The 26,063-nt window shown below is 41.8% G+C and overlaps 1 protein-coding gene across 12 annotated transcripts in view; it reads left to right on the top strand.

Annotated features, from left to right (window-relative positions):
* Positions 1-8,004: 8,004 nt before the first annotated feature.
* Hbs1l (HBS1 like translational GTPase) overlaps positions 8,005-26,063 on the top strand; it is a 72,401-nt gene continuing 54,342 nt past the window's right edge. For 2 of the 12 annotated variants that reach the window (XR_013045048.1, XM_006980105.4), the window contains exons 1-4: positions 8,311-8,517; positions 11,803-11,868; positions 19,572-19,685; positions 22,170-22,364. Coding sequence is in view for 6 of the 12 variants with exons in the window: in XM_006980105.4 (XP_006980167.3) it covers positions 8,475-8,517; positions 11,803-11,868; positions 19,572-19,685; positions 22,170-22,364 (418 nt within the window). In the remaining 6 variants the exon portion in view is untranslated. Of the gene's footprint in view, positions 8,518-11,802; positions 11,869-14,874; positions 15,011-19,571; positions 19,686-22,169; positions 25,295-26,063 lie in introns of those variants that run through there. The other 10 variants (XR_013045049.1, XM_042262212.2, XM_076552645.1 and 7 more) reach the window with 10 other exon arrangements.

Raw genomic sequence — 26,063 nt, 5'->3', positions numbered from 1 at the left:
CATGGCTCGAATACTCATATGATTGGAGCTCCTCCGCATGTTTCCATGAATCAAGCCTTCCAAATCCTCATTACCAATTAAGGCATCTCAATTTCTACACTTTCATCGGGGTTGGAGGTGATGATGATAAAGACAACTGACGGGGAAGCAATCTGCTCAAGGCTATCTGGCTGGCAAATGGCAGAACGGAGTGTGTGACCTGGATGGCCTATAAGCATTTCAGTCAATGGCCACTGTGTGGGACAGGTCCCCTCTGCCTCCAAGTTATAGAAGATATTCCTTTCACTCGTGCAGGTAGCAGAGACTCTACCTTCCAGCAGCCTGAGCATTCATTCAGCTTTGTTGAAAAGGAGTTTTTATTTTTATTTTTTTTTTAAAAAAAAAAAGATAACAACACTATTGCTAAATAACCAGTACACCTAAGTTACCCAGTTAGTAGGTAGTTTTAGAAGTAGTTCTTGTGTGGTTAGTACTGTGTGATGACCACCACGACTGCTTGCAGAATGTTTGGGTCAGGCCCAAAGCAAGCTCCGCTTACGAACTGTCATTCTCTGCTCCCTTCCGTACCCCAGATCTCCTCCACCCTTTCATAACCTCTTCAGCCCTGGTCAGTGTACTTTCTGTCTCCAGAGTTTTGCTCATGTTGGATATTCCTTATGAAGGGAATGATGCCATATGTTGTCTTTGTTAACTTGCTTCCTTCTCTTAATGTATTGTTTTTTAGGTTTATCCATCTTACAGCTTATCGTCATCCCATGATCCATTTTCACTGCCAACTGCTGTATTCTGTTGTATGACTATCCAACCTTTTATTGATTTAGTCATCAGTTAGAGGTTTCAAACCTACTTTTTGACTATTGTGAGTAGTGATTCTATGAAAATCCATATACAACTTTTACGTCAACTTACATCTTCATTTTTCAAGGATATACCCATAAGACTCTTTAAGCATTTCTATTCAGCTTTTATTCACCCTCGCCAAATCCAGCCTGCCATATTGAAAACCTTGACATGTCACAAATCTATATGAAAATGTACATTCAGAGTGTCTTTGTTAGGGCTAACCTGGAATTCCGGGGTGTCATTGTGAGACACTAACAATGGAATAGCCTCTATCCCTGTGTTATTCACTTTCTTATTCTTTGCAAATGGTTTCTTTTTTCCGACCTATCAATATTAATGTCTATAGGTTGTAATTTTTTAGACCTTACAAAGCACACGTATTTATGTGTTCTACACGCATTCAAGAGTCACTCGGCACATTTTAGTTTATTTAGTCCGGTTTTGTAGCAGTCACTGTAATGGCTGCTAGAGTGACCATGAGCTAATGGCCATCCCCGCCTTTGAGGAACTCATATCCAGCTAGGAGGTTGACAGGGGCAGAAGCAGAGTTAGAATATTTCTCATACATGCTCTAGCAGAGACAAACAGAAGTTACTGGAGGGCACAGAAGAGATGTTTGTATTCTCAAGGAGTGTGTCACAGTACAGTATGTGTGACACTGATGCACTAGCTTGAGCGATAAAGAGGACATGGAAGGTGTAGACTGAAGAACCATGTCCTAATGCCCTGGGACAGAACACATAGCCAGACTTGAAACCTTCAAAGTCGGATCTGTGACCTGGAGTGCCACTTGCCGGGTAATAGAGGTGAGGTGGGAAACCAGGCTGTGATGGAATCCTCATGGAAATCCTCTTTCTGGGGGTTTGGACTTGAAATGTTCCCATTGGAAGATTTTAATCTGGAGGATTAACTCTTACTAGAGCATTTAGAAGAGCATGAACTTTTGAAAAGTGAGTCTTGTAGAGAACTTGTCAAGCGGCTTTACTATTACAGTTCATCATACCATGACTGACAGCTAGATAGCGTGGGGCTGGTGCTTGAAAGAGCAGCCTGCGGAAGGTGGTACGCAGGTGTTACTGCTCTTCGGGCATTCCCCCTGTAAATTCGTGTCTCTATATGGAACTCGGAGTTCTGTTTTGTTCTTGCGGGGATCACTCTGCTTGATATGTTCATGACTCACTGGGTCCCTTTTTCCACCCTTTCAATACATTCCACATTCACTCCATAAAACCACACAGCAATGAAAAAAGTCCCACGGAGCCTTCTTTGAAGATCTCGTTCAGCTTCCTTGAACCCCCTCAACCCCCCGTGTTTGGTTAAGTATGCTGTCAACGCCTCCGTCAAACACAAATCCTCCAGGTAGTCCTTTGGAAGAAGAACTTTGCCTTGCCATAAGGATCTAGTTCCCGACGAGTGCCCCTTTTCACTCAGCTACGTTTCTGCCCTTCAAAGAATGAAAGGCAAAGAGAGAAATGTTGTTAGAGAAAGAAAACGGAGTACGTAAGGAAAGCGAGGAAAAATTCCACAGAAGATAAGAATATCATTAGCTCTTACAGAAGGTTGAGGAAATAATTCGGAAGCCCAGTAAGAAACGTTATTTGTTTATAGATTTTACAGATATTTGGCAACAATTGTAAAGATGAATGGATTTTAGTTGTTGTATAATTACAAGTCCTAAAATAATCTACAAAGAACTATGAGACTCAAAGGACTTAGGACAGTGTGTGTGTGTGTGTGTGTGTGTGTGTGTGTGTGTGTGTGTGTGTATGTGTATGTCTGGGTGTCTGCGTTGTATGTGCACTTATGTGTTTGAGTATGTTTGGGTGTCGGTATGTGTGTGTGCCTGTTCACACTGGGAGGTCAGAGGCTGAATTTGGTGTCTTTCTTAATCGCTCTCCACTTTGTTTTTAAGACAGGACCTCCCATGGAACCGGGAGCTCACCAATTTAGTTAGATTAGCTGGCCAGGCCACTCCAAGGGTTCTTGTATCCGCCTCTCCAGTGTTGGGGTTACAGACACGTGTTGCACCAGACTTTTAATGTAGGTGCTGGGGATCCGAACTCAGGTCCTCATGCCAGCACAGCAAATTCTTTACAGACTATGTTATCTCCCTAGGCTCAAGACTCAGGACATTTCATGGTTTGTAGTGTGGGATAAGCATCCCCACATGTTTAATCATAAAACTCGAGGACTTTTGGGAACTGTCATGTCTAATGTCATAATTATTAACTATCATCCCACTCACTTCCTTTCTAATGATAAAGATCGTTTCCTTCACTTCACTTTAATAATTATAGAGTACAGAAATCACTATAATTTATGAAAAAGCATGTGGGTATTTAAGTACCTGCCAAGAGTTTCAGCCATAACAAAGTCGGTTTAATTCAAATTCCAAGGATCAATATTGTTCACAGTAGAAAACGAAACAGAATAGGCTGCAATGAGACTAGACTGTTAAGCGAGTTAAAGTTTATTTGTGTATCTAAAATAGTATGCTGGGAATCATAAGTAAAACATTAAAACAAATAAATAACTGAAATATATAAGACAGCTTGAAATGATGGTGCACGCCTTTAATCACAGCACTCAAGAGACATAGGCAGGTGGATCTCTGTGAATTTGAGGCTAGCCTGGTCTACAAATCAAGTTCCAGGACAGCCAAGGCTGTTACACAGAGAACCCCTGTTTGGAAAAACCATGCACACACACAAGAAATAGATAGAACATACATACATACATACATACATACATACATGCATGCATGCATGCATGCATATATATATGGACAATTTTATTTATTTTTTTACATTTTTCTCCAGTTTTATACTTTACACTGGGGCATAACTTACATACTACAAGCTTCATAAACCTTAAGTGTGTGGCATAATACAATGTACATACCTGTAAGACCGTTTAACTCACTCATATCAATGTATAGAACATGTCCAGCATCCCATCTAACTGTATGTTTATGTATTGATTGTTGAGACCATGGTTGCTATGTAGCCCAGGTTGGCTTCCAACTTGTGATCCTGCTGCCTTGTGAGTGCTGGGGTTACAGGGGTGCATGGCCACACTTGGCTTCATAGAGCTCTGTTCAGTGCTTTCTCACCAACCTTATTAACATTTATCTAAAAAAGATCTCCAAAATTCTGTTTTCTGTCACTATAGAATAGTTTAGCTTGTTCTACAAGCATCTACAAGAATTCAATGCTGGGATCCTTGCTCATAATATGTCTCTGAGATGTGTTCAATGTCGCCTCATTTGTATATCTGTAGTATCTAGCTAGACAATGTAATTCATCCAGCTCCATTGTTTGTTCTGAATATCGTGGTTATTTCAGGAACTTTACATCTAAATTACATTTTTGAGGTGTGTGTGTGTGTGTGTGTGCGTGTGTGTGTGTGTGTGTGAGCCACACAACATGGGTGCCGGGAAGCCTACTGGTCCTCCGAATAACAGCAATGCTCTTAATAGAGCCACCTTTCCAGTCCCCATCTCTTCATTTAACTTTATTTTATCTTTCTCAGTGATGCTTTCTAGTTTTAGTTTAAATATTTTACATCTTTTCTTATATTTATCTCGGTATCCCAGAATGCCATTTTATGCTAATGTGGCATATCTGGAAATGATAAAGGTCTAAGATAAAGGTCTAACTTAGCTAAGAGGACTTTGAAAAAGCTGAACAAAGTTGGAATATTTCAGTTGCCTGTGACGGTTCACACCTTAACCCCAGCACCCAGGGAGGCAGAGGCAGGCAGATCTCTGTGAGTTCAAGGCCAGCCTGGTCAGTCTACATAGCAAATTCTAGGACAACCAGTGCTACACAGCGAGATGCTGTCTAAAAACAAGAGTAAGGGGAAAAGATGATTTTGTTTCACTATGTATTAGGCTGCAGTGTTTCTGCTCCGCTTGAGCAACACTGGTGCATCAAGAGAATACAATGGAGGGTGGAGAATGACATCTTCCCACAGAACCACTTCTACGATGACAAGGCAGACAGGAGTCAGCGGCGAATTCATTCCATAAATGGTACCAGAACAGGAAACAACCATTTTCCCGGAAATGGACCATGATCTAAGCCTGCACCATTCACAACTCTCAATTTTAAATGTATCATAAACCTAAACAGAAAGCCTCAAACTGTCAACCATCAAAATAGGAGAAAATTCTCGTGACCTTTGTACTGGTGAAGGTTTCTTAGGAGGAAAATCAATAGCACAATCCACAAAAGGCAGAAAATAAATAAACGAAAGCCAAAAATAAACAAATGAGACTTCATCAAAACAAAAAATTCTTTTCAAAAGACACTCTTAAAGAATGAAAAGGGTTGGGGATGCAGCGCAGTGGTCCAGCACTTGCCTAGCATCCAGAAGGCCCTGAGTTCCATCTCCCACCCTACAAGAAGGAATGAGATGATGAGTCACATACTGAGAGAAATATTGCCAAATTATACATCTGATAGAAAATATTATTCAGAATATAAAAAATATTTCCCAGACTCAGAAATAAGAAAACAAGCACCTCATCATCAACCATGCAAAGAGCCAAAAAGACACTTCATTGAAGAACTCATCAGAACATCGAATATCTTCAGATGGTTAAGAAGTTCTGGACCACTGTGAAAAAGTGCAACTCTGTTGCTCAGGGGTATGTAAAATGGTCCAACCACTCTTGGAAACTGTTGGGTATCTTCTGTTCTTTTCCCAAAGTAGGTATAAATAGATTATAAATATGTATAAATAGGTATAAAGTAGGTATAAATAGATTAATGGAAGAATACAAGTTGGTATTTCTATGCCATCGTTACCAGGGCATCCCCCAACAAGACAGCAATGCCCGTGGGTCGGTAAATGGCATGGGGATAAACCACTCTGGAGACAGTTTCAGGGAACAGTGTCCGATTTATTGCACGTGACTAAACCTTTACAGAGTGGAAGCCTATGGACTGTGATTGGTTAGCACATTACCTCGGACTGAATAGTGACAGCTCATACCACCAGGATCTCCACGCGGAAGAAGCACATAAGAGGAGATGTGAGGAGTCCAGACTCTCCACCGGCCAGCAACCGGCTACTCATGCTACTTCAGAATTCAGTGTTCGACTTTCAGGAGCATGGTGTGTCACACTTCTTATTTAGAAGCGCTGGGTTATACCTGCATTTTCTCTTACATTTCTCTACAATGGGATTCTTTCTGAAAGAAAAAGGAATAAAGTGTTGATCCAAGCACCTATGTGGCTAAATCTCAAAATAGTTATGCTGAATAAAAGGAGGCCTAAAAAAGAACACATACTGCCAGGTTTCATCTGCATGAAATTTTAAAAAATACAAACAAATACAAATACAAACTGTTGCCAAGTCTATGTTGGGGGAGTCATGGAGGGCAGAAGGATACCTGGACATTTTGGATTTTTATATTCTATATATAAATGCTTGAGAGTCTGCATGTGTTCATTGTCTTGACTGGGTTGATGGTTTTGCTGGCATTTACACGCATGTAAGCATTTTAAATTATAGGCTTTAAGTATGTACTGTTTATTGTTTTCAATGTTACTTCAAATCACTATCAAAAATCAGCATCCCAGTTTCATTCTGTTGCTGTGGTAAAAGACTCTGACCAAGGGAAGGGAACAGCTTATTTGACTCACACTTCCAAGTTCCAATCCATCACTGAGGGAAGTCAGGGCAGGAACTGAAGCAGAAACTGCAGAAGAACGCTGCTCACTGACTCGCTCTCTGATTCGGCTCAGTTAGCTTTTTATACAGCCCAGTTAGCTTTTTATACCTAGGGAAGGTGCACCCCAGAGTAGACTGGAACCTCCCACATCAACCACCGAGCAAGACAATGCCTCACAGGACAATCCGATAAAGCAATTTCCAGGTGAGTGAGTCTAAGTTATGGCAGGTTGACAATGAAACTAACAAGCACAAGTAGTATGCTATTTTCACAAATCAATGCAAAACGAACTGGTCCACAGAGCCAGATTATGTATCACCTCTTCGGCAGAAGGATCGTTTCCCTTATTCACTGCCCTGTACTATTGATGTGGTCAATTCATAACTCATTTACTCCAAGAGTTGCTTCGGTGAGTGGTAGTTAGCAGCATTGATGATTACAGAGGGATAGAAGTTGTCATTTGTGTTTAAGTTTTATGTATGTGTATTCGAGAGACAGGGTCTCCAAGAGTGCTGGTGGGCCTGGCAGCCCCTGTGTAGCCGAGGATGACCTTGACCTCCCGATCCTCCTGCTTCCACCTACCAAGTACGGAGATTAAGGGAACGAGCCACGGTGTCTAGCACATTTAGCATTTTTCAGCACTTGAATGTTCTGTGCTAAGTTCTCTTACACGGGCAAATATCTTTTTTACAACTTTATGAGTTAGGTAATGTATGAGTAAGATACTATCTTCCCTTACAAAGAGATAGGTTGCAATGTAGAAATTATTTGAAGGTGTAAAATAAAACACTTAAAAACCATATAAAATTAGCATCTGCTTTTTTTTTTTTCATAAAACTTTGCCTTGGAGTCATATTAAACAATGATAGTTAAGAATAACCATTCGGTAGTGAGAACCCAAACCTGAGCCATTTACAAATATGAATTTAATTTGTGTTTTCTCATTATTGTGGATAAGAAATGCTGACTAAGGCAGAAGCTGACATTTGCCTTTGATACAAGGTCTTGGCTTTGCAAAAACAAGCTACAACAAAGCAGTCGTTCAGTATGATAATGAGGTTGATGTTTTTACACAGCACTATTAGCCTTATGTTTTACGAAATGAGGATGTTTAATAACAGGTTATAGATTTATGTATTATGTATTACATCATAAACATCCAAGGCTAGCGCTGTGTCTGAAAAGCTGTACTAGGGGCTCTCAGCAAGTTCACATGTTTATGTATTCAATCAACGCCTAAGGCATCTTTCTTAATTAATCCGAGTTAATGAAAATAGTTTACATAGCTAAGGCCAGACAGTTGTTTACCAGAGCTGTTAATGGAGGATGGAGCCCATATCTGAAGCCATGAATTACCCACAAAGCATAGTCACCCAGTGTAGCTATATTTTAATTACTTGTTCAAAAAGTCTTGCTCCCTCTAAAGCTTGGACTAATTATTATGCCACATTTGCACGTGTTTGTTGCCTGCCTGTCACGTTTACCTAAAACCTAAAAGCTGAGACAGAGTCCTTGCTCTTACTGAGCAAACTAGGCAGCCTTCCAGATAATCAAAAAACAAATCTGGAAAATAATCCTGAACGCTGGTGGAAGTCAAAGACGCCCCCGCTTGTACTGTGCACTGCAAACCCATAGCGTGGAGGTAGCTGAGAGAGCTTCCGAGCTTTGCAATCCACGTCAGTCAACTTGCTGGTGGGCGGGGCCTTGCACCACCCCGCCGCCGGGCTCGCGGGTGCGCCTGCGCTCTCGGGAGTGCGCCGGCTGTGACCCTGAGAGCTTGCCGTCGCGCCGTGCGCGGGTGTGACGTCGCGTCTGCGCAGACGCCCGGCGCAGAGGCCTGGCGGAAGCCAAGATGGCGCGGCGGAGGTCGCCCGGCCGCCGTTGGCGCCTTCTCCGTGCCTGAGCCGCCTTCTGGGGGAGGGACTGTGGCTGACGCCCCCGGTGTGCTGCGATGGCCCGGCATCGGAACGTCCGAGGCTACAACTACGATGAAGGTGGGTGGCAGGGCCGCGCCGGGCCGTCATCTTAGCGGCTCCGGCCGGGGGACCCTGGCCTCCTTATGGCCGCTCGGGTCGGAGCGCCGACCCCCGGAGCCGTGCTCGAACTGGTGTTTGCGGTGAGGAGGGGGAGAGGGTAGGACATCAGAGCCCCAGGGAAGGGCGAGAGCGTGATTTCTGCCTCCCGGATTGGCCTTATTTACGGACGGGGCGCAGTGCAGCATCTCTCAAGGGCCGACAGATGTTTGGCGACCGTGGCGGCCGAAGCTCTTTCGTATCTAAGCGTCACCTCTTTCCTCCTTGTTTCATTTGGGGACCCGCGGGCCGGTTTCTGACTTCTGTCTCTCAAGCCCTCCTTCAGGCGTGCCCCCCCCACCGGCATTATTTATTTATAAAAACAGGCTGACTTGGTGCTTGCGTTCAACCGACCTGCAAAAACTTGTTAGGTTTTATACAAATGTTTTTGCCTGTGTCCGTGCGTCTTGACTGCAGAACCTCGCTGGACCCCAATGTTCAACGAACTTCAAAATTGGGGACGTAAGAAACAGAAAAGATTCGGGTTTAAAAGGCTCAAGGAATTAAGTCGATCTGCTGATCTTCAAGTGTATACTCAGTTGTTGACTGATGACACTTAATGTAAATAAATTTCAAAATGGAAATGAAAATCAACACAAGGGGGCCATGGAAAAGGACTCACTTTTTTTTATATGAAAAAAATACATATATTAATGGTCTCAAGGAGTTAAGCTAAAAGTGATTTTAGGAAGGCTACGTCACGCCATGAGTGTATAATAATAGGTATTATTAAGCATCATAGAAGCTAAAAATAAAAACAAATGGAACTAATGCAAGAGGAGTAAAGACCTACTGCTTTGTAAAGTGGAGAACATATTATGTGGAAGAAGTCGGTTGTCATTGGCACCCCAGGGAGATTGTGAGCATCTGTGTACTCAGACAGGGTTGGACACCAACCTTTGGAGACTTTGGCCCAGTCTGCCTAGAATGTCTTACTTTGCAGACATTTGCTGTCAGAATATTGTAGTAAATGAATAAAATGCCTTGCCGTCCCTCACCACTGAGAAATGACTTTAGACTGGGAGGGATTTTATAGATATGAAATAAAGGACACCCATTTCTCTAGTAATTTATTTTCCCATCCAGTGATAACTGAGTGCTTAGAGTACTGCTCAAGCTATCAAGGACTGTCTAAAAGGAGCAGCTGGTTAAAACATGAGAGATTCCACACCGTGTAATGACAGTGCTGAGGGAACCACTCTAGAAGAGAACATCTAGATCAGAAAGGATCAGGATTTCTGGGTGAAGTATTTGACTAGAGTTCTGTGTCCTCTGAGGGTCAGTGCTAAATACCTTCTTAGCTTGGCTACCTGAGATCAGGTTATATTTCTTTGTAACAATTGGTGACATCATAACCAAGCCTGTCCTGTCCTGTCATGGGTGTTTCTCCCTTCCTGCTTACGAAAGTGTAATTCATTTTCAATATCTGGTCTTCTTCCCAGTTAAGCTTCCCTTTGGACTTTCAATAATTAAAAATTCATACACGTATTTCAATTTTGTTAGGTATATTCAGTTTTGAGGTCTAAAACCCATTGGTTCCTCTTTGTAGCACCTGTTTCGTTTTTCTGTGTGATTGGGAGTATTTTTCTTGACTGTCTTAACTACTAGTTTTTTTTTTTCCCTTGATTTTTTTTTTTTTTTTTTGAGACAGAGTTTCATGTAGCCCCTGTTGGACTCAAGTTCACTATATAGTCAAGGGTGATGAATTCCTAATCCTGCTGCTGCTGATTCTGGCTCCCAAGTCATTGATGATGTCGTGGACTGGCAGGCCTGGTTTATGTAGTATTGGCCGTTGCGACCTACGGCTTTGTGCGTAATGGGCAAGCAACCATTCTGTGTTTGCAGCCTGTCTCCACGAGTTCAAAATCCCCCTGTAATTTTAGGTCTAGTCCAGTAGCTGGTGTGATACCTTAGGTGTCACACGCCAATATTTTGAAGAAAGGAACCATGTTAGGACGATTTCAGAGAATTTTCTTCATATGTTTAATACTGTAGTACTTTAGGTCACCTGAACTAGTAAAAGTGATTTGTTATATCTAAAGATAGACTTTTTTTTGGGGGGGGGTTGTGAATGACATCTTTAAATTTGGGATTATGGTCTGGTTTTATTGAATCTCACATAGTTTTATCCAGTAGTAGCAGTCATACAAATTTCCGTTGCCATGACATTTGGTCTTAGCCTTTAATTCATGCTGTTCCTGCTGTATAAATGCCCCAGAAAGATGGCTAACTCTCTTCTTTGGAATTGGTTTGAATGTTCTATTCTTGGGGAAATTCTGGTTTTCACATATGTGTTCCCAGATTGCTCTGTATTTCTCATATTGAACACTCATAATACAGTTTTGTAATCATCTTCTTCTGGGCTGTTAGACTTTGGGCATTGACAGAGCTGGAAATGCGCACACTTTGTACTGGAAATATCTCTTTAATGGTCTCTAGTATAAGTTCATGTTCCTTCAGGGTTTTAAATAGTTTGACTCATCAACTTGGGAAACACATCAATTTATTGCCCCATGTATGCCAGGTACCTGGCTAAACTGAGTTTTTCCTGGAAGGAGCTGTAATTTCTCATGCATTGAAACATGGGCTATACTTTGAAGAAATTAGAGGAGGCTGCTGAAGGTAGAGGTGGCAGGGAAGCCTTCTGGAGCCTTACCCAGAGAGAGACGCAACCTTGGAAAATCTCAACCAAGAACATACTCCGTTAAGAGTGACTTACTCCACTTGCATACTCCATTTGAAGACTTAGTGGTCATGGGAGTTGGGCTTCCTGGTCTCCACGAAGAGTGACTTTATGGTTGGAGTGTATACCCTACCCACCCCCCCCCCCCCAGTTTTGTAAAGATGTTTGCCTAGAGAGCAGCGGGTGGCTTACCTCAGGTTCTGTGAACAATTAGACAATTCACCTATTTATTTACAGGATTATTACTGGTTCTTGATCACATGAAATATGTGAGAAAATCAAATACAGCCCAGTTAACTTAAAACAGAAGGCCTATGTATGTTTTTTTAAAGTACAGATTGTCAGTAATTTAGTTGTTAGTAAATATCTACTTTGTGGGTAGAATTCTTGGAATTTATGGGAAAATAGACATTCAGGTTCCTTGAAAGTTGATATTTTTAATGTATTTTGTAGATAATTCAGGTGTTTGCTCATTAACATAGAAGACTGATTGAACTTGTAAATGAATCTGATTTTTGTTTTAGATTTTGAAGAAGATGATTTGTATGGCCAGTCTGTGGAGGATGACTATTGTATTTCACCATCAACAGGTAAGTTGTAAAAAAAAAAAGATTTCTTTGATTTGGCTGTTTAAAAAGGTCAAGTAAGTATGATTGTCATTCTGGACTAGAGTCATAAGACTATATAATATGTAATTTTTACAAAGATATGTAGCTAGGCAGTGGTGGAGCACGCCTTTAATTCCAGCACTCAGGAGGCAGAGGCAGGGGGATCTCTGAGTTTGGGGACAGCCTGGGCTACACAGAGAAACCCTATCTTGTAACAAAACAAAAACAAAATAAAAAAAAGATGTATATGTGTGTATTTGCTTACATACTCACATGTTAAAATTTAAAGTTTTTATAATGATTTATTTGAAAACAAAAAATAGACTTTATATAATCCAGGGTGGCCTTGAATTCCTGGTGGTCCTCCAGCTTTGGCCATGCGTAGATGCGTTTGTAAGTATGCCCCACGAAGTTCACCTATAAGAATTTCTTTACCCATGAGTAATTTTTTTGTGCGTATGTGTGTGTGTGTGTGTGTGTGTGTGTGTGTGTGTGTGTGTGTGTTGTATATGTTTGTGTAGGTGCATGCTTCTGTGTGTACATGGGAGCGTGGAGGAAACCTCAGGTATCACTCTTCATTTAGTCCTTTGAGAGAAAATCTGTAGGCTGATGGCCAGCAGGCCTCAGAGATCCTGCTGTTCCTGCCACCCAAAGCAGTTGGTTTACAGACATGTACATGGCCACACTTGGTCTTTCATGGGTACTAGGGATTTGAACTCAGACCCTCATCCTTGTGTAGTAAGAGCTCTTGCTCACTGATCCATTTTAAACAAAAATTAAGCAGTTTAAGGAAACCTTTGAAGACTTTTTTTCTAATAGTCTCTATATTATGCAGTTAATATAAATTCATTGAAATATTAATTGATCATTATTGAAATTCTAAGACCTCTGAAGGCATATAGTAGTAATTATATCGGGAATATTTGGAATATTAGACTGGCCTTTGGGAAGCATTTATTGAGGGTAAGAATAGTAATACTTAGATGTGGATTTGAGAGGCTTATAAGAGTCGAGGTCTGCTAGGTGTGGTGGCACATGTCTTTAATCCTAGCACTCAGGAGTCAGAAACAGGCTGAACTCTGAGTTTGAAGCCAGCCTGGGCTATAAAGCAAGATCATGTCTCAAAAACAAGTTGAGATCTACAGGGTTTATTGAGTATGGTTTGTGTGAAAGTGGATTCTTTATACAGTAGTGATTCCTCACAGTTAGTCTACTGACTTCACTGAACAATAGATAAATAGTTTTGCTTCTTTGATAAACTCACTTTTAACAGAAGCATGTGGGTATGAATTTTTATTTTCTAGAACATTTACAGGTGGGGAATGTAGATTAGTAGGCATGCGTGTAGTTTAGTAGGCTTGTGTGCGATCCTGGGTGTGACCCCCAACACCACCCTGTAGGAAGACATTAGTAACAAAACCACCACCAACACCACCAAAAACAGTCAAGAAAAGGAAAATGTGTGGCCTAGCAGTAGTGTTAGACCAGAACACACTCTAGCCTGCGCTGCTTGGAACATAGCGTGCATCATAGACTGACCTGCAGTCTGGGAGTCCCTGTTTCAGAGCCCCAGAAGTTAGGCTCACAGGCCTGAGCACCATGTACTCGGCCTCGTTCATTTTTTAGTGTGTGTTTCAGGTAATTTCCGATGAGAAGTGAACAGTTTTCGAATAGTTTCTGTTATGTAGAGAGCAGCCTGCCATGGCAGAGCATAGGCTTTGCCGCCGTGTTCTTGGTGGGCTGCTCTGTGAAGCAGACCCCTCTTCATCACTGCTGTCATTGTTGGTGTCTGTCCTAGTTTGCTCCTTTGTGGCTGGACTAAAATAAATAAAATCCCAGACATAAAGCACCTTGGGGAGGACAGGGCTTATGCAACGAAAATGCCCCCGAGACTTGCTTACAGGCCATCCTGATGGTGGCAGTTCCTTAACTGAGATTCCTTCTTCCACAGTCAAGGTCAGCCATCACCATATCTGAATACCCTTTAGAAGAGTACTTCTCAGTTAGGGGATGAAGGAACAAATGAACAAATTCCCGAGTAGCTCAGAAAATAAAAATCTACCTTTTGTTCATTCAAAAGGTGAACACACTGTACTCATGGTCTACTGAACCTGTAATTGAGTTGCTTTGCCAGTTCATAGAGACTTCTAAACTTTAGTCACAAATGGATATATTTTTGATTTCTAAGCATACTTGATAAAAGGTGGTTTTTAAATGTAGCTCTTTAAAATTTTCTTTAGAAAGATTTTTCATACTGATTATTGAATATATGTCAGGGCAGGAATAACAAAAGAACCAGGAAAAGCAATTGGAATAGTGTATTTTGTTTGAATTAATGTAAGTTGGAAGTAGTCCCTTGATATATTTTAGTTCAGAACCTTTACTCAGTATCAATTTGTGTGTAAGAAGAGCCCACACACATACCTTTTGGTCTTTTTACAGCTGTGTGTTCCGACAGGTCACGGCTGCAGTCTGATGGGTGGAGAACGGTCCTGAGTGTGCGTGACGGGAGAAGTGAGTGGGCTGGGAAAGTGGGGAGTGTGTGCGTAGAGTGCTGGCCACTGAGTGGTGTTTGTTTGCAGAGGACTGGCATGGGGAATGGAAGCAGATTGTGAAGGGTCTTCTTCATTCTGTGTGTGTGTCACTTTTGACAGGAGGCATTTGGACAGGGAGGGTATTTAGCAGGTGACGGATGGTGATGTAGTAGACTACACATGGGCAGCCTGGAGGTGGGGCGTGTAGGACAGTTTCTTTTCTTTTTCTGTTTTTTGTGTGTTTGTTTGTTACTTGGGCTTTTTCAAGACGTGGTCTCACTGTGTTGCTCTGGGTGTCCTGGAACTCACTATGCAGACCAGGCTGGCCTTGAACTCAGACACCCGCCTGCCTCTGCCTCCCAAATGCTGGGGTTAAAGACATTTGCAGGGCAGTGTCTCGTAAGCTTCCCTGCTGGTATGAAAGAGCAGAGAGTAATTGCTAAATACAGTTTTCTTGCTTTTTTCCAGCACCACTGTATCAGATGCTCCAGGAAGGATGCTGAGAACTGTGTCTTTAATGTGCACACTAATGTGTAGGAAATGGTTTAGGCACTTTCAGGACTTAGAATTGGAATTCCTTGGACTTTCATGTATGTCAAAATAGCTTACATTTTAAAATTACTATGGCTAACTTTCAGAAAATGCACTGAAGCTTAAGATTTAAAATTTTAAAGAAAAACATTTTGCATTTATTATTTTCTTACCCTTGCTTTAATTTTTATTTGTACTAGTTGCCTTTTGGGCTTTGATTTCAACTTCAAGGTTTAGACTGACACCTGCCCCTGCCCCACCTGTCCGTGCTCCCTGCCCCGTGTCCCCTTCTCCCCGCTGTCCGTGCTCCCTGCCCCGTGTCCCTCCTCTCCCCGCTGTCCGTGCTCCCTGCCCGTGTCCCTCCTCTCCCCGCTGTCCGTGCTCCCTGCCCGTGTCCCTCCTCTCCCCGCTGTCCGTGCTCCCTGCCCGTGTCCCTGCTCTCCCCGCTGTCCGTGCTCCCTGCCCCGTGTCCCCTTCTCCCCGCTGTCCGTGCTCCCTGCCCGTGTCCCTGCTCTCCCCGCTGTCCGTGCTCCCTGCCCCGTGTCCCCCCCCCCCATCCCCTTCCCCCTCTGTCTCCTTCCTGACCTCAGCCTCTATGGTTCCTTATTCTGTTGGCAATCCCAACCACTAGCCAGGACTTCTAGAACAATGGCTATAGTACGAGTTTGGAAGTTAGAATTTTTTGTTTGGGAAAGTGTAACAGTAAGGAATACCCCCAGAAACAGAAGCTTCTAGCAGGTGGCGAAATTCTTCTTGTAAGTAAGAACTTCCGCTTTGCTATGGAAATCTCTAGAATGAAACTTGTTGAGGGATATATCTGGTTTCTCATCTCAGTCAGCATTGGATTGGTCTTAGGGTTCTGGGGTCACAGTGGTATGAGACATAGTTGCATTGTTAATGTTGGACTAGGCAAAAAAAAAAAAAAAAAAAAGTTTAGAAAAGCCTGGGAAACAATTTGTAAATCTCTAGGCCGAAAATAAAACATTTATATTTTTAGTATAGTTGATAGAGTAAGTCTAAAATGCCACGGATTTTAAGGATTTACTTTAGATTGATAGAAATAAAAGACTGTCAATCTAAGTATTGCATGATGTTAAGGTACCTTCTCGTTATAAGACTCATCTCTAATCTGAGATTTGAACAATGGGAAAGGTATTACAGAATCTGAAACAGAATGTTTCTTCAGTCTTTCATCCGTAATACTAATTTATCTCCTTGAATAAAGTGGAGAAGGATACACATATATATAAATCATATAATGTGTGCCTTTCTGAAATACTTGTGGTGTTCACAAGTAAGACTAAAAATAGTTACAGGGAAATAGGATTAGGACAGGTCATTCAGCCAAGAAAACTAACAAAACCCAGTAGCCCTCTTAGTGAAAATGCCACACGTCTGGAGAGAGGCCTCAGCTTCCTAATGACCACAGATGCAGGACTCTGTGGTCGACAAGGCAAAGCTTGCCGGAGTGAGGTCTAAGACCGTAACTAGTGAGGACTGTCGCAAAGGCCACTGTTCACAGTAAGCACTCCTGGAGACAGCTGGGGCTGGGAGGGAGTGCCGGAGTTGGTGGCAGTGGAGTTACAGTTGGCAGTGGAAAGCAGACTTTCCAAAGAACCCTGACATGACCTGACATGTTGGAGTGGCGTGTTTTAGACTGAAGCCTCTTTCATGTGTCACCCTCTTCATGCCTTTATTCATCCATTTCGACGACCTAATCTGAGAAAGGAAACATGCATTTTAGTCCTCAGTTTCTCTGTATGTATGGATTTTCCTTTTGTTCAGTCTTCAGTTTTTCTGTTCTTTACCTCCTTTGTTGTAACTGCTCCAGTCTCCAGTGATTAATTTGTTTCTCCAGTTCTTGTCAGTTGTCTTACTCATTTGGATCTTAAACTATGACATTGCAATTTTCTTTTTCTTCTCTGCTAACCTATACGGTCATTGGCTCATGGGCATGGCCTTCTGATTTCTGATTATAAATATTACACATGGGCTGTAACTTTATTTATATTTTCTGCATTATCTATAAATTTTGGAGGTAGCTTCTCTTCCAGCATTAATACCTCACTGGAACCATGCTCAAAAGTCCAATGTAGGAATTTTGTGCAGTGGGCTTATTATGTTCTTATGGGACGTAAAATGATGTAAAGGCTCCCATAATGTCTTGCTTTATAGTACTACTTTTGTTAGTAGACTGTTAAGTTCAGTGGGTGTCCAGTTGAAGTGGATGCGTCCATACTTTGGGTTGTCGTTTTTCCCTTTTTGTTTATGCCACTGAGGCATATATTGGCATTTGTACAGAATCTTTCTTTGTTTTAATGAAATACTTAGTACCTTGTTACATTCCATATTGAATGGTGACACAGCCAGTATGTTAGAGAAACACAGACCAATATCTGCAAGTCAAAGTTTTATATATATGTTACTGGTTAACGATGTCACTATATGATTGAAAAATGAGTTGTTCAAAACTTAAGACCTCTTGAGGGCTGGAGAGCAGTTAAGCACACACTTGCTGTTCTTGCAGAAGACCATTCATAACCCCAGTTCCAGAGGATCTATTGCCCTCTCTGATCTTCAAGGGCACATAGCATGCATGTGGTGTATAGAGGTACATTGGAGCAAAATATTTACACATTACCTAAGTAGAGAAACTTAGGGCCTGGAAAACAACACCTAAGCAGGCTGGGGCAGCAGGTGCCACTACGTTGAGTAAATATATAATGGAGAGATGGGAAAGAAGCGGAGCGGTTCATGCACTCTGGAGTGACGTGGAACTGGAGATGCAGTGCTGGTGAGGAACAGGCCTGTATGAGGAGCCTGCACTGCCACCTGAAGCCACGTTGATGTCCTGGGGCCGTGCTGCCACTGGGGGCCAAACTCATTTGAGTGTCCTGTGCTGCCACTGAGGGCCATATCTGGGTCTGAGGCCCTACTGCAGCCAGGGTCTGTGTTGGTGTCCATGGCCCATGTTACCATCAAAGGCCAAGCGGATGTTGGTAGTCTGGGCTGCGGCCTGAATCATGGCTGAGCATCATACTTAGCTGGCCCTGCCCCTGGCTGTTGGCAGGAGATCACCCCAGAGAACTGTCTCCACCCCTTGCGGGCTGCACAGGAGAGTAGGTCTGCACCTCTCCTGGGCAGCACAGCAGAGCTTGCCCCAGGTGGCATGGGTGTGGGAGAGCCCTGAGGACGTGAGCACAGGAGAGCTGGCCCTGCCTCTTACTGACCACGTAGTGGTACCAGCACAGGAGAGCTGGCCTTGCCCCTTGCTGGCTGCAGCACTCTGGTGAGTTGGCCCCGCACCTTGTCAGGGCAGTGCTGGAGAGCTGGCCCCAGTGGCATGAGTGCAGGAGATCTGGACCTGCCCTTGCCAGCTGCCGCAGCCACGAGAACCAGCCCCACCCCTCCCTGAGCAAAGTGGGAGAGCTGGTTCTGGTGGCACGGGTGCGGGAGAGTGAGTGGGGTGACCAGCTCAGCCGCCACTCAGGCCCCGATCCAGGGCTTTTGAGTGGGCTCACCCCAACATCAACCCCACCCATGAGCTGCTGGAGTCTGTGAAGGGCCAGTCCTGTATAACCAAAGCTTCAGGATCTCCATGACACAGGGCAATAACAGGGTACCGGAGAGGATCCACTGTCGCTAGTGTAGCAGAAGCCTGAGGCCTGGAACTACACCGCTGTTGCATTGCAATAAACGTTTGCAAGTCAAACTTTTCGGGCCCAAGGGTAGACTGTGTGGTTCACTGTGACACGGGGTGGCAGCTGCAGCTTCCTCAATGGGGTTTTTGTTTTTGTTTTCTTAGGGGGGGGTTTTCAAGGGCAGAAGGCTGATGTGGAGATGAGTGGGATTGAGTTGTGTGATGGGAAATTCACAAAGAATCAATTTAAAAAGTTAAAATCTAAACAATATTTTTTAAAACTTAGAGCTTATGCTTTTGGTAACCTTTTGGATTCTGGAAACAAAATTAGTGTTTCTTGAATAGCAAAATTTAATGTAATGTTGGCCTCACTCTGTAAATATGTCTTGAGTGCTTTCTTAAGCACATCAGTAAGCTTGCTCTGTGCTTTAAAATGTCAGTGCCAAGAGAATAAGGGAGCATAATAGTGGGCAAGGATGACATGAGTGGAGTGGTCCTGGAGATTGGGGGAAGAAGGAAGACGACATTAGAAAGGTGTTCATCTCAGGACTTAGACTAGGATTGATACAGTTGTGGAGAAGTTCCAGTTTCATCACTTGTCAGACTGGCTGTAAGTGATGATCAGATGTGTGTGTGTAATCATGTATGTGAATTGGCATGCCTGGCTGTGTGTGTGTGTGTGTGTGTGTGTGTGTGTGTTTAAAATGCATGCATATGAATATGCAGAAGCCTGCCCTCTGTGAATGAGCATACAGAGGCCAGAGCAGGACATCCTGACATTTTCCTCTCTTTCTGTTTCAGTGCCTTCAGATAGGATTTCTCAATGTCAGTGTTGAGAATCAAACTCAGGACTGTATGTGTATTAGGGCAGCACTTCACCAGTGAACTATAGCCCCATCTCCTTTATTTTAACTTGTGTTAAAGAAGAAGAAAAATTTGAGAACTGGCTCTATTATAGCATTCTTCATTTTGTATTCTAGCTGCTCAGTTTATTTACTCACGACGTGACAACCCTGTAGAAGAATATGGTTATGAAGATCTGAAAGAGTCTTCTAATTCTCTTTTGAATCACCAGTTAAGTGAAATTGATCAAGGTATGGCTTTTTAAAAATAGCAGTTCCATGGGATCAGATCTCTCTTTTGACCTTTGGGACCCCAGGCTTGGGCATGATGCACATACATACGTGAAGGCAAAACACTCATACATAAAATAAATATTTTTTTAAACGCCAACGGCTAACAAAATCGCAATAAATGGAAAAAAGGCATAAATATACAAAATTAGAAAGTGGGAAAAACTGAATTTTGTCAACTCTGTAGATTCACTTGAATATCTGGTGGATTACAGAGCTAGTGCATATGCCCTGGAGTGTTTCTTTGTGTTAACACAGTCTCCATGATGAGAAGGTGGACAGGGAGAAGTCCTTGTGTTAGCACAGTCTCCAGGATGAGAAGATAGGAACAGAGGAGAAGTCCTTGTGTTAGCACAGTCTCCAGGATGAGAAGGTGGACAGGGAGAAGTCCTTGTGTTAGCACAGTCTCCAGGATGAGAAGGTGGACAGGGAGAAGTCCTTGTGTTAGCACAGTCTCCAGGATAAGAAAGTGGACAGGGAGAAGTCCTTGTGTTAGCACAGTCTCCAGGATGAGAAGGTGGACAGGGAGAAGTCCTTGTGTTAGCACAGTCTCCAGGATGAGAAGGTGGACAGGGAGAAGTCCTTGTGTTAGCACAGTCTCCAGGATAAGAAAGTGGACAGGGAGAAGTCCTTGTGTTAGCACAGTCTCCAGGATGAGAAGGTGGACAGGGAGAAGTCCTTGTGTTAGCACAGTCTCCAGGATGAGAAGATAGGAACCGAGGAGAAGTCCTTGTGTTAACGCAGTCTCCAGGATGAGAAGGTGGACAGAGTACAAGTCATTTTTCTGCTATGTGTGCTTCTGTGATTAGGACCTACGAAAGTCAAGTTATTTGTGAAAAAAAGACTAACTTTTCACTCAGACATGCAATTACTTACATGACAGTAATACTTGTGACCCATGTTAAGTAAGTGCTTACAGGCATTCTTTTAACATACTGGATCTGACTGGCCTTATTGGTAAGTCTTATTTTATAGGAACATGAATAGGCTGTGAATTAATTAGGCCAGCCTGACTATGCAGTCTCCACTTTTCACCCCCTAGTACTTTTCCTCTTTACAAATATGTAGGAAATAGATCCTGTGATTATTAGATGTTCTGATGCTAGCTCTGCTAAGTGTTGCCTTCCCATTTCAGTGATTGATGTATGAATTCAATACATAATACTTTCCTAGTAACAGGGAAATCCTGTTAAATCTTACACAGAGGCAAAGTAGAATCGTCCTGGTATTTAAGGAATTTATTTTTGTAATTAAGCAGTTAAGCATGCAGTATAGCATTTACTAAGGAAAGTCTTGATAATAGATGCCTCATAATAGATGGCAGCCCAGAAGCTTATGAGGTGCACTTCAGTTACTTTCTGTGACATGTCTGGCATCCAGAGTTCCTGTGAGGATTGGATATGATCAGTGTGAAAATTGCCAAGTGCTGTAATATGCAAATGAGTATTTGTTTTTATTCTTTAGCCTCTAGGTACCTGGTCCTGTTTTAGCTCTTAAGGATATGAAGACTCTGATGAGTGTTATACTGACTTTATAATAGCTTAGTTATAAGAAAAATGAAAATCCTTAAGCAATACAATCCCAAATTTAAATATGGTTTTAAAAATGAATGTTCATTTCCTTCTTTATTTCTTGAACTTGATTATTTTTATGCTAAATTATTTTGATAACTATAAAGGATGATATTTGTTGGCTATGGAGAGCTTGTCAGTTTGGAAAAAATTTGAAATAGTAATTTATGACATGTAAGAAATACAGTGTTTTTCAAAATGACAAGTTTGAAATAGTCTCACACAATTCCTTTCCCTTTCTATGCATGTTAAGAGTGGTTGGTAGAAGTTTCACCATCACTGTCTAAATGGTTAGAGTGTGCCATTTGTGTTTTTGGAAAGATGCATTTTTATTATTTTTAACTACATGTATATGTGTATGTCTGTGTGTTGGCTTATGCACATGAGTGAAGATGCCTGTAGACTTCAAAAGAGACCTCAAAAGAGGATATTGGATCATCTGGAGCTGGAGTTACAGGCTGATCTGACCTGCCCAATGTGGGTGCTTGGGAACCAAATTTGGGTCCTCTGTCAGAATAGTACCAGCTCTTACCCTCTGAGCCATCTTTCTAGCTCCATCCATTTGCATTTTTTAAGCAATTGGAAAGCGTGTAACTTCATCCTATACTGAGAATGTGTATTACTGTATACAGTTTATATATTTTTTTTCAAGTGTTATTCAGAATCATTCATTACATTGATTGCTTTGTTAATAAGATGTGAGAAGACAGGTACATAGTAGATAAAATATAACCATTATAAGTAATTTCTACTAAAGAGAAGGAAAGTTTGAGTGTCCCAGTATAATTTCAATTCTCTGGTCAAATGTGAAGACCGTGACCTCTCTTTCACGATGCTGTGTAGTACAGCTTTTCATCTCCATTTTATGTTCTAGCTCGTCTCTATTCATGCCTTGATCACATGAGAGAGGTACTGGGAGATGCTGTGCCCGATGACATACTGATGGAAGCAATTCTGAAGAACAACTTTGATGTCCAGAAGGCTTTGTCAGTGGTTCTGGAACAAGATCACGTGCAGGATTTGAAGGGGAAGAGCGAAAGAGCAGTGCCCGCAGGAAAGGCGTCCAAAGGTATGCTTTCACGCCTCCTGTAGCTCTTTCGGGCTGCTTAAAGACTAATGTTCATGGTGTGCTGGAGTTGTTAAAATCCTAGCTACTACAGCTGTCTCAGTTATTGTCAGGTGGCTTTCTGGTTTGCAATTTTGTCAAGATATTTTTATTTTATGTATATGAGTGTTTTGCCTGCGTTTATATCTATGCCCTACATGTATGCAGTGCCTTAGGAGGTCAGAAGAAGGTATTGGATCCCCTGAACTGGAGTTAAGGATGGTTGTGAGCCACTGCGTGCGCGCTGGGAACCAAACCTTGGTCCTCGGCAGGGGAAGAACGAAAGTGCTCTTAACCATTGAGCCAACTCTAGCCCCCTAGTTTGGGTGTTTTTAATTTGAGTATTATGTTCATTTCCTGTTACATCATGCATGTGTATTTGCATAAACAACAGCACAAAGGCAATAAAATCAGATTAAAGAAGATATTTTCCTTCTTGTTAGTTTCTTATTGAACTTTTAAAATCCTAATGAGATGAGACAGAAGTGAGTACCCAACCATTACTGTTAAAAATTCCTCTGTACTCATATCATGGATAATTATAACTTCATGTTATTGAAGTATCATTAAATAATGTAACATTAAAATTATACTCCTCATGTTTGGTTTTTAGCTAATGCATACAAAAACAAGAATAGATTTTTAAATTTAAATTTGTAGGGTTTGGGGTTTAGAAGTTTGGACATGAGAACTGAGGTACAGTTGTATTAACTGGCATGATTCTGGTAGTGTGTGGTCATTTGTTAACTGGATTGATATGTCCTTTAATCTTTGGGTTAGACCTCTGCAAAACTGCACACAGCCTACCGCTGTGAAATCAGTGTTTCTGTGTGTGGGGGTGGAGCTCAGATAAGTACTTTTAATTGATCATGATGATAATGTCTTCTGTATTGATAATGCGTCCCTAGAACACAGGAAAGCACAGGTGCTGTGTGCTTCTTGTTCTTAATGTATTAAAATATAGAAAAACAGAACTCAGTTTTTCACTTTTTAAAAGAAGTTTTCAGAGTTGTGATAATCATGACAACTTCACTGTAATGGAGCTTCCCATTCATGAAATCCATGATTCAGTAAATTCATGGAGATTAGAACATTTGCTTATCATTGCATACATCAGTGAACACAGTGTGAAGGGCATCTTGGGTTGTTAGAGGTGATATTCCTGGTTTTCCTCATGGTCCCTATTGCTAAACAATGAACAAGAGTCGCTTTAGTTATGTCAGGATCAAGGGAAGCACTTAGTAATTAAATGCCTCATTTCATGTCTCTTTTTGGTTGCTGTGACTGTCTTCTGCAAATGTCAACTCGCTCATCTGAACATTGATGGCTTTTGTAAGGTAAGGAGTCTTAATTTCTTCTTCTGAAGTTTCAGCCGAAAATGTTCAAAATTCTTATCCTCACTCAGAAAATCATTTGGATAGCAGTAGCAAATCTTTTGATTGTTCTAGCTCAATAGCAAAATATGGATCACATAATTCTCCACTTGTGCCAAGTCACTATTTACTTCATAGAAAAAAGAAACTTGACAGACCCCAAAGTGAAAAGGAACTAGAATCATGTAAGTTAACAAAGGAGCTGTCCCTAGCTCACCTCATTGATGATATGCCAAGAGATTCTTGTGCAAGTCAGCCATCAGTCAGACTGTCCCCCACAGACACTCTGCAGGGTCGGCTTGCCAAGACTCCAGATGCTGATGTGGTAAGGCCTCCTACAGGCGAGTGTGCTCCCGAAGAAGATGTTGCTTTCAAAGGAATTCCAGACTTAAAGTCCTTAATGGGAGGGAACACAACAGCTAGTGGTTCTTTGGGTGTTCAAAGCAGTTTGCTGCCTGATTTTCAAAGCATTCCAGTGCAGAACGTCTTGGGAAGTTTAAGTAGCCCGTTGCACTTACCTGTCTCATTGGAAAATAATTTTAATCCCAGTATAAACACTGAAGTTGGACAAAGTGCCAAGAATAATATTGTAAAGAATAACAGTTTACTGTTTTCCCAGTGTGAAAGTCCCTCCCTAGCCGAGCTGATTGAGGAACACAGAGCAAACAGTCCCAGGCAGTGTTTCACGTTGTCCGATCTGTGTAAGCAGTCAACTGCTAGCTTGGGTTCCCTCCCCCTGTCACAGCTGGCAAACCGCTCTCAGGCTTCTACTGGAGTATCAGAGCTAACAGGATCTCTGTCATCGTTGGCCTTGTCTAAAACTTCTCCCACAAGAGACCTGGAGAATTTGTCCCTTTCTGATTTGATTGCCAAAACGATCGACCTAGACAACTCTCAGATTAAGAGCGAGTCCTTTGAGCTCAGTTTATCTGAATCGAGGAGTCCTGGAATTGATTCAAATATTGATCTTAGTGTCCTGATAAAAACTCCAGAGTGTGTTCCAAAGCCTGCAGCTGACCCATCAGTTGCTCCAACCCCAGACACTAAAGTTCTAGCTCCCAAGTTAGAGGAAAATTCCAGTTCTGCTAAGGATGGTAAGAAAAACAAAAGAGGCTCCCTTGCTAGGAAAGCACCTCTGTCTGTGTCCTGGACCAAGGCTCTTGCCGCTAGGCCTTCAGCTTTTGCTTCAACACTGTGTCTTCGTTACCCGCTGAAGAGCTGCAAGAGGCGCTCTCTTGACCTCTACAAGACTTTCCTTTATAGCAGACAAGTTCAAGATGTCTCGGACAAAGAAATGAGTCCACTTGTAGCAATAACGCCATTTGACTTCAAATCAGCATCCCCGGATGACATTGTAAAAGCTAATCAGAAGAAAGCATTTACTAGAGAATAGTCACGAGAGGAAAACTCGGTTACTCTTGCAAGCTTTTTAATCTTAATGTAAAGTCTTTGTAGGATCATTTATATTATGGGATTCAAATTGTGATTTTTATTAAAATTGTCTTAAGTCCATTATAACAACTTTAGTTGGTAAGGATTTTTGCACTGAGAATTTTTTTTTTACGATGTCTTCTTGGAGTAATGACTGGTTTCATTTGAATTGCTAGCTCATTAGTAGAGTGTATGTTTACAGTGTGCATATGGAAACGTGATATTGTGAATTGAGCCTCAGATATTTCATTTGACAACCAACTTTCTTAAGTTTTATGAGGAGATATTTTCTTCTATGAAATATTTTTGTGCTTTTTTCTTAAATGAATGTGCAACTACTTGGGCTTATCATAGTGTGAAAATTATTCTTAGGATACATGACATATCTGAGATATGCTTATATTTCCAAGTATTATTGGCACCATTCCTAGTTTTATTATTTTACTTAGATGACTACTAAAACTTTCCTAGTAGAAACTTTGGAAATTCTGGATTTTTGAAAGTACTATGAAATACGGTTGAGGTGCATTTTTAATGATAAAATGAAAATCTTTTAAGGGACCATGTATATATTGGAGTTGAAATAATACATTCATTATTTTTATACGTTATATATTTTATAGATTTCTAAGGCATCCTCTTCAAAATAAACATATAGAAACTGTCTGAAAGTATGTTTGCATGTTATTTAAATAGTCTTACCAGATTTCTTTAACAGTTTCCTTACAGTAAATAATGAGATCTGGAGCCCTCCTTTTTGCTCCTGATGGCTGTGCCCAGCATGACACAGTTCAGCAGTGGCAGATCCCATGAGAGTGCTTGTAGTCAGTAGGATAAGGATATGTCTTCTACAGCGCTG

The sequence above is a fragment of the Peromyscus maniculatus genome, chromosome 16 (assembly GCF_049852395.1).
Source record: "Peromyscus maniculatus bairdii isolate BWxNUB_F1_BW_parent chromosome 16, HU_Pman_BW_mat_3.1, whole genome shotgun sequence".
Taxonomy (NCBI): Eukaryota; Metazoa; Chordata; class Mammalia; order Rodentia; family Cricetidae; genus Peromyscus; species Peromyscus maniculatus.
Note: the sequence above shows the minus strand (reverse complement) of the source record. Positions and strands in the feature narration are given on the sequence as shown.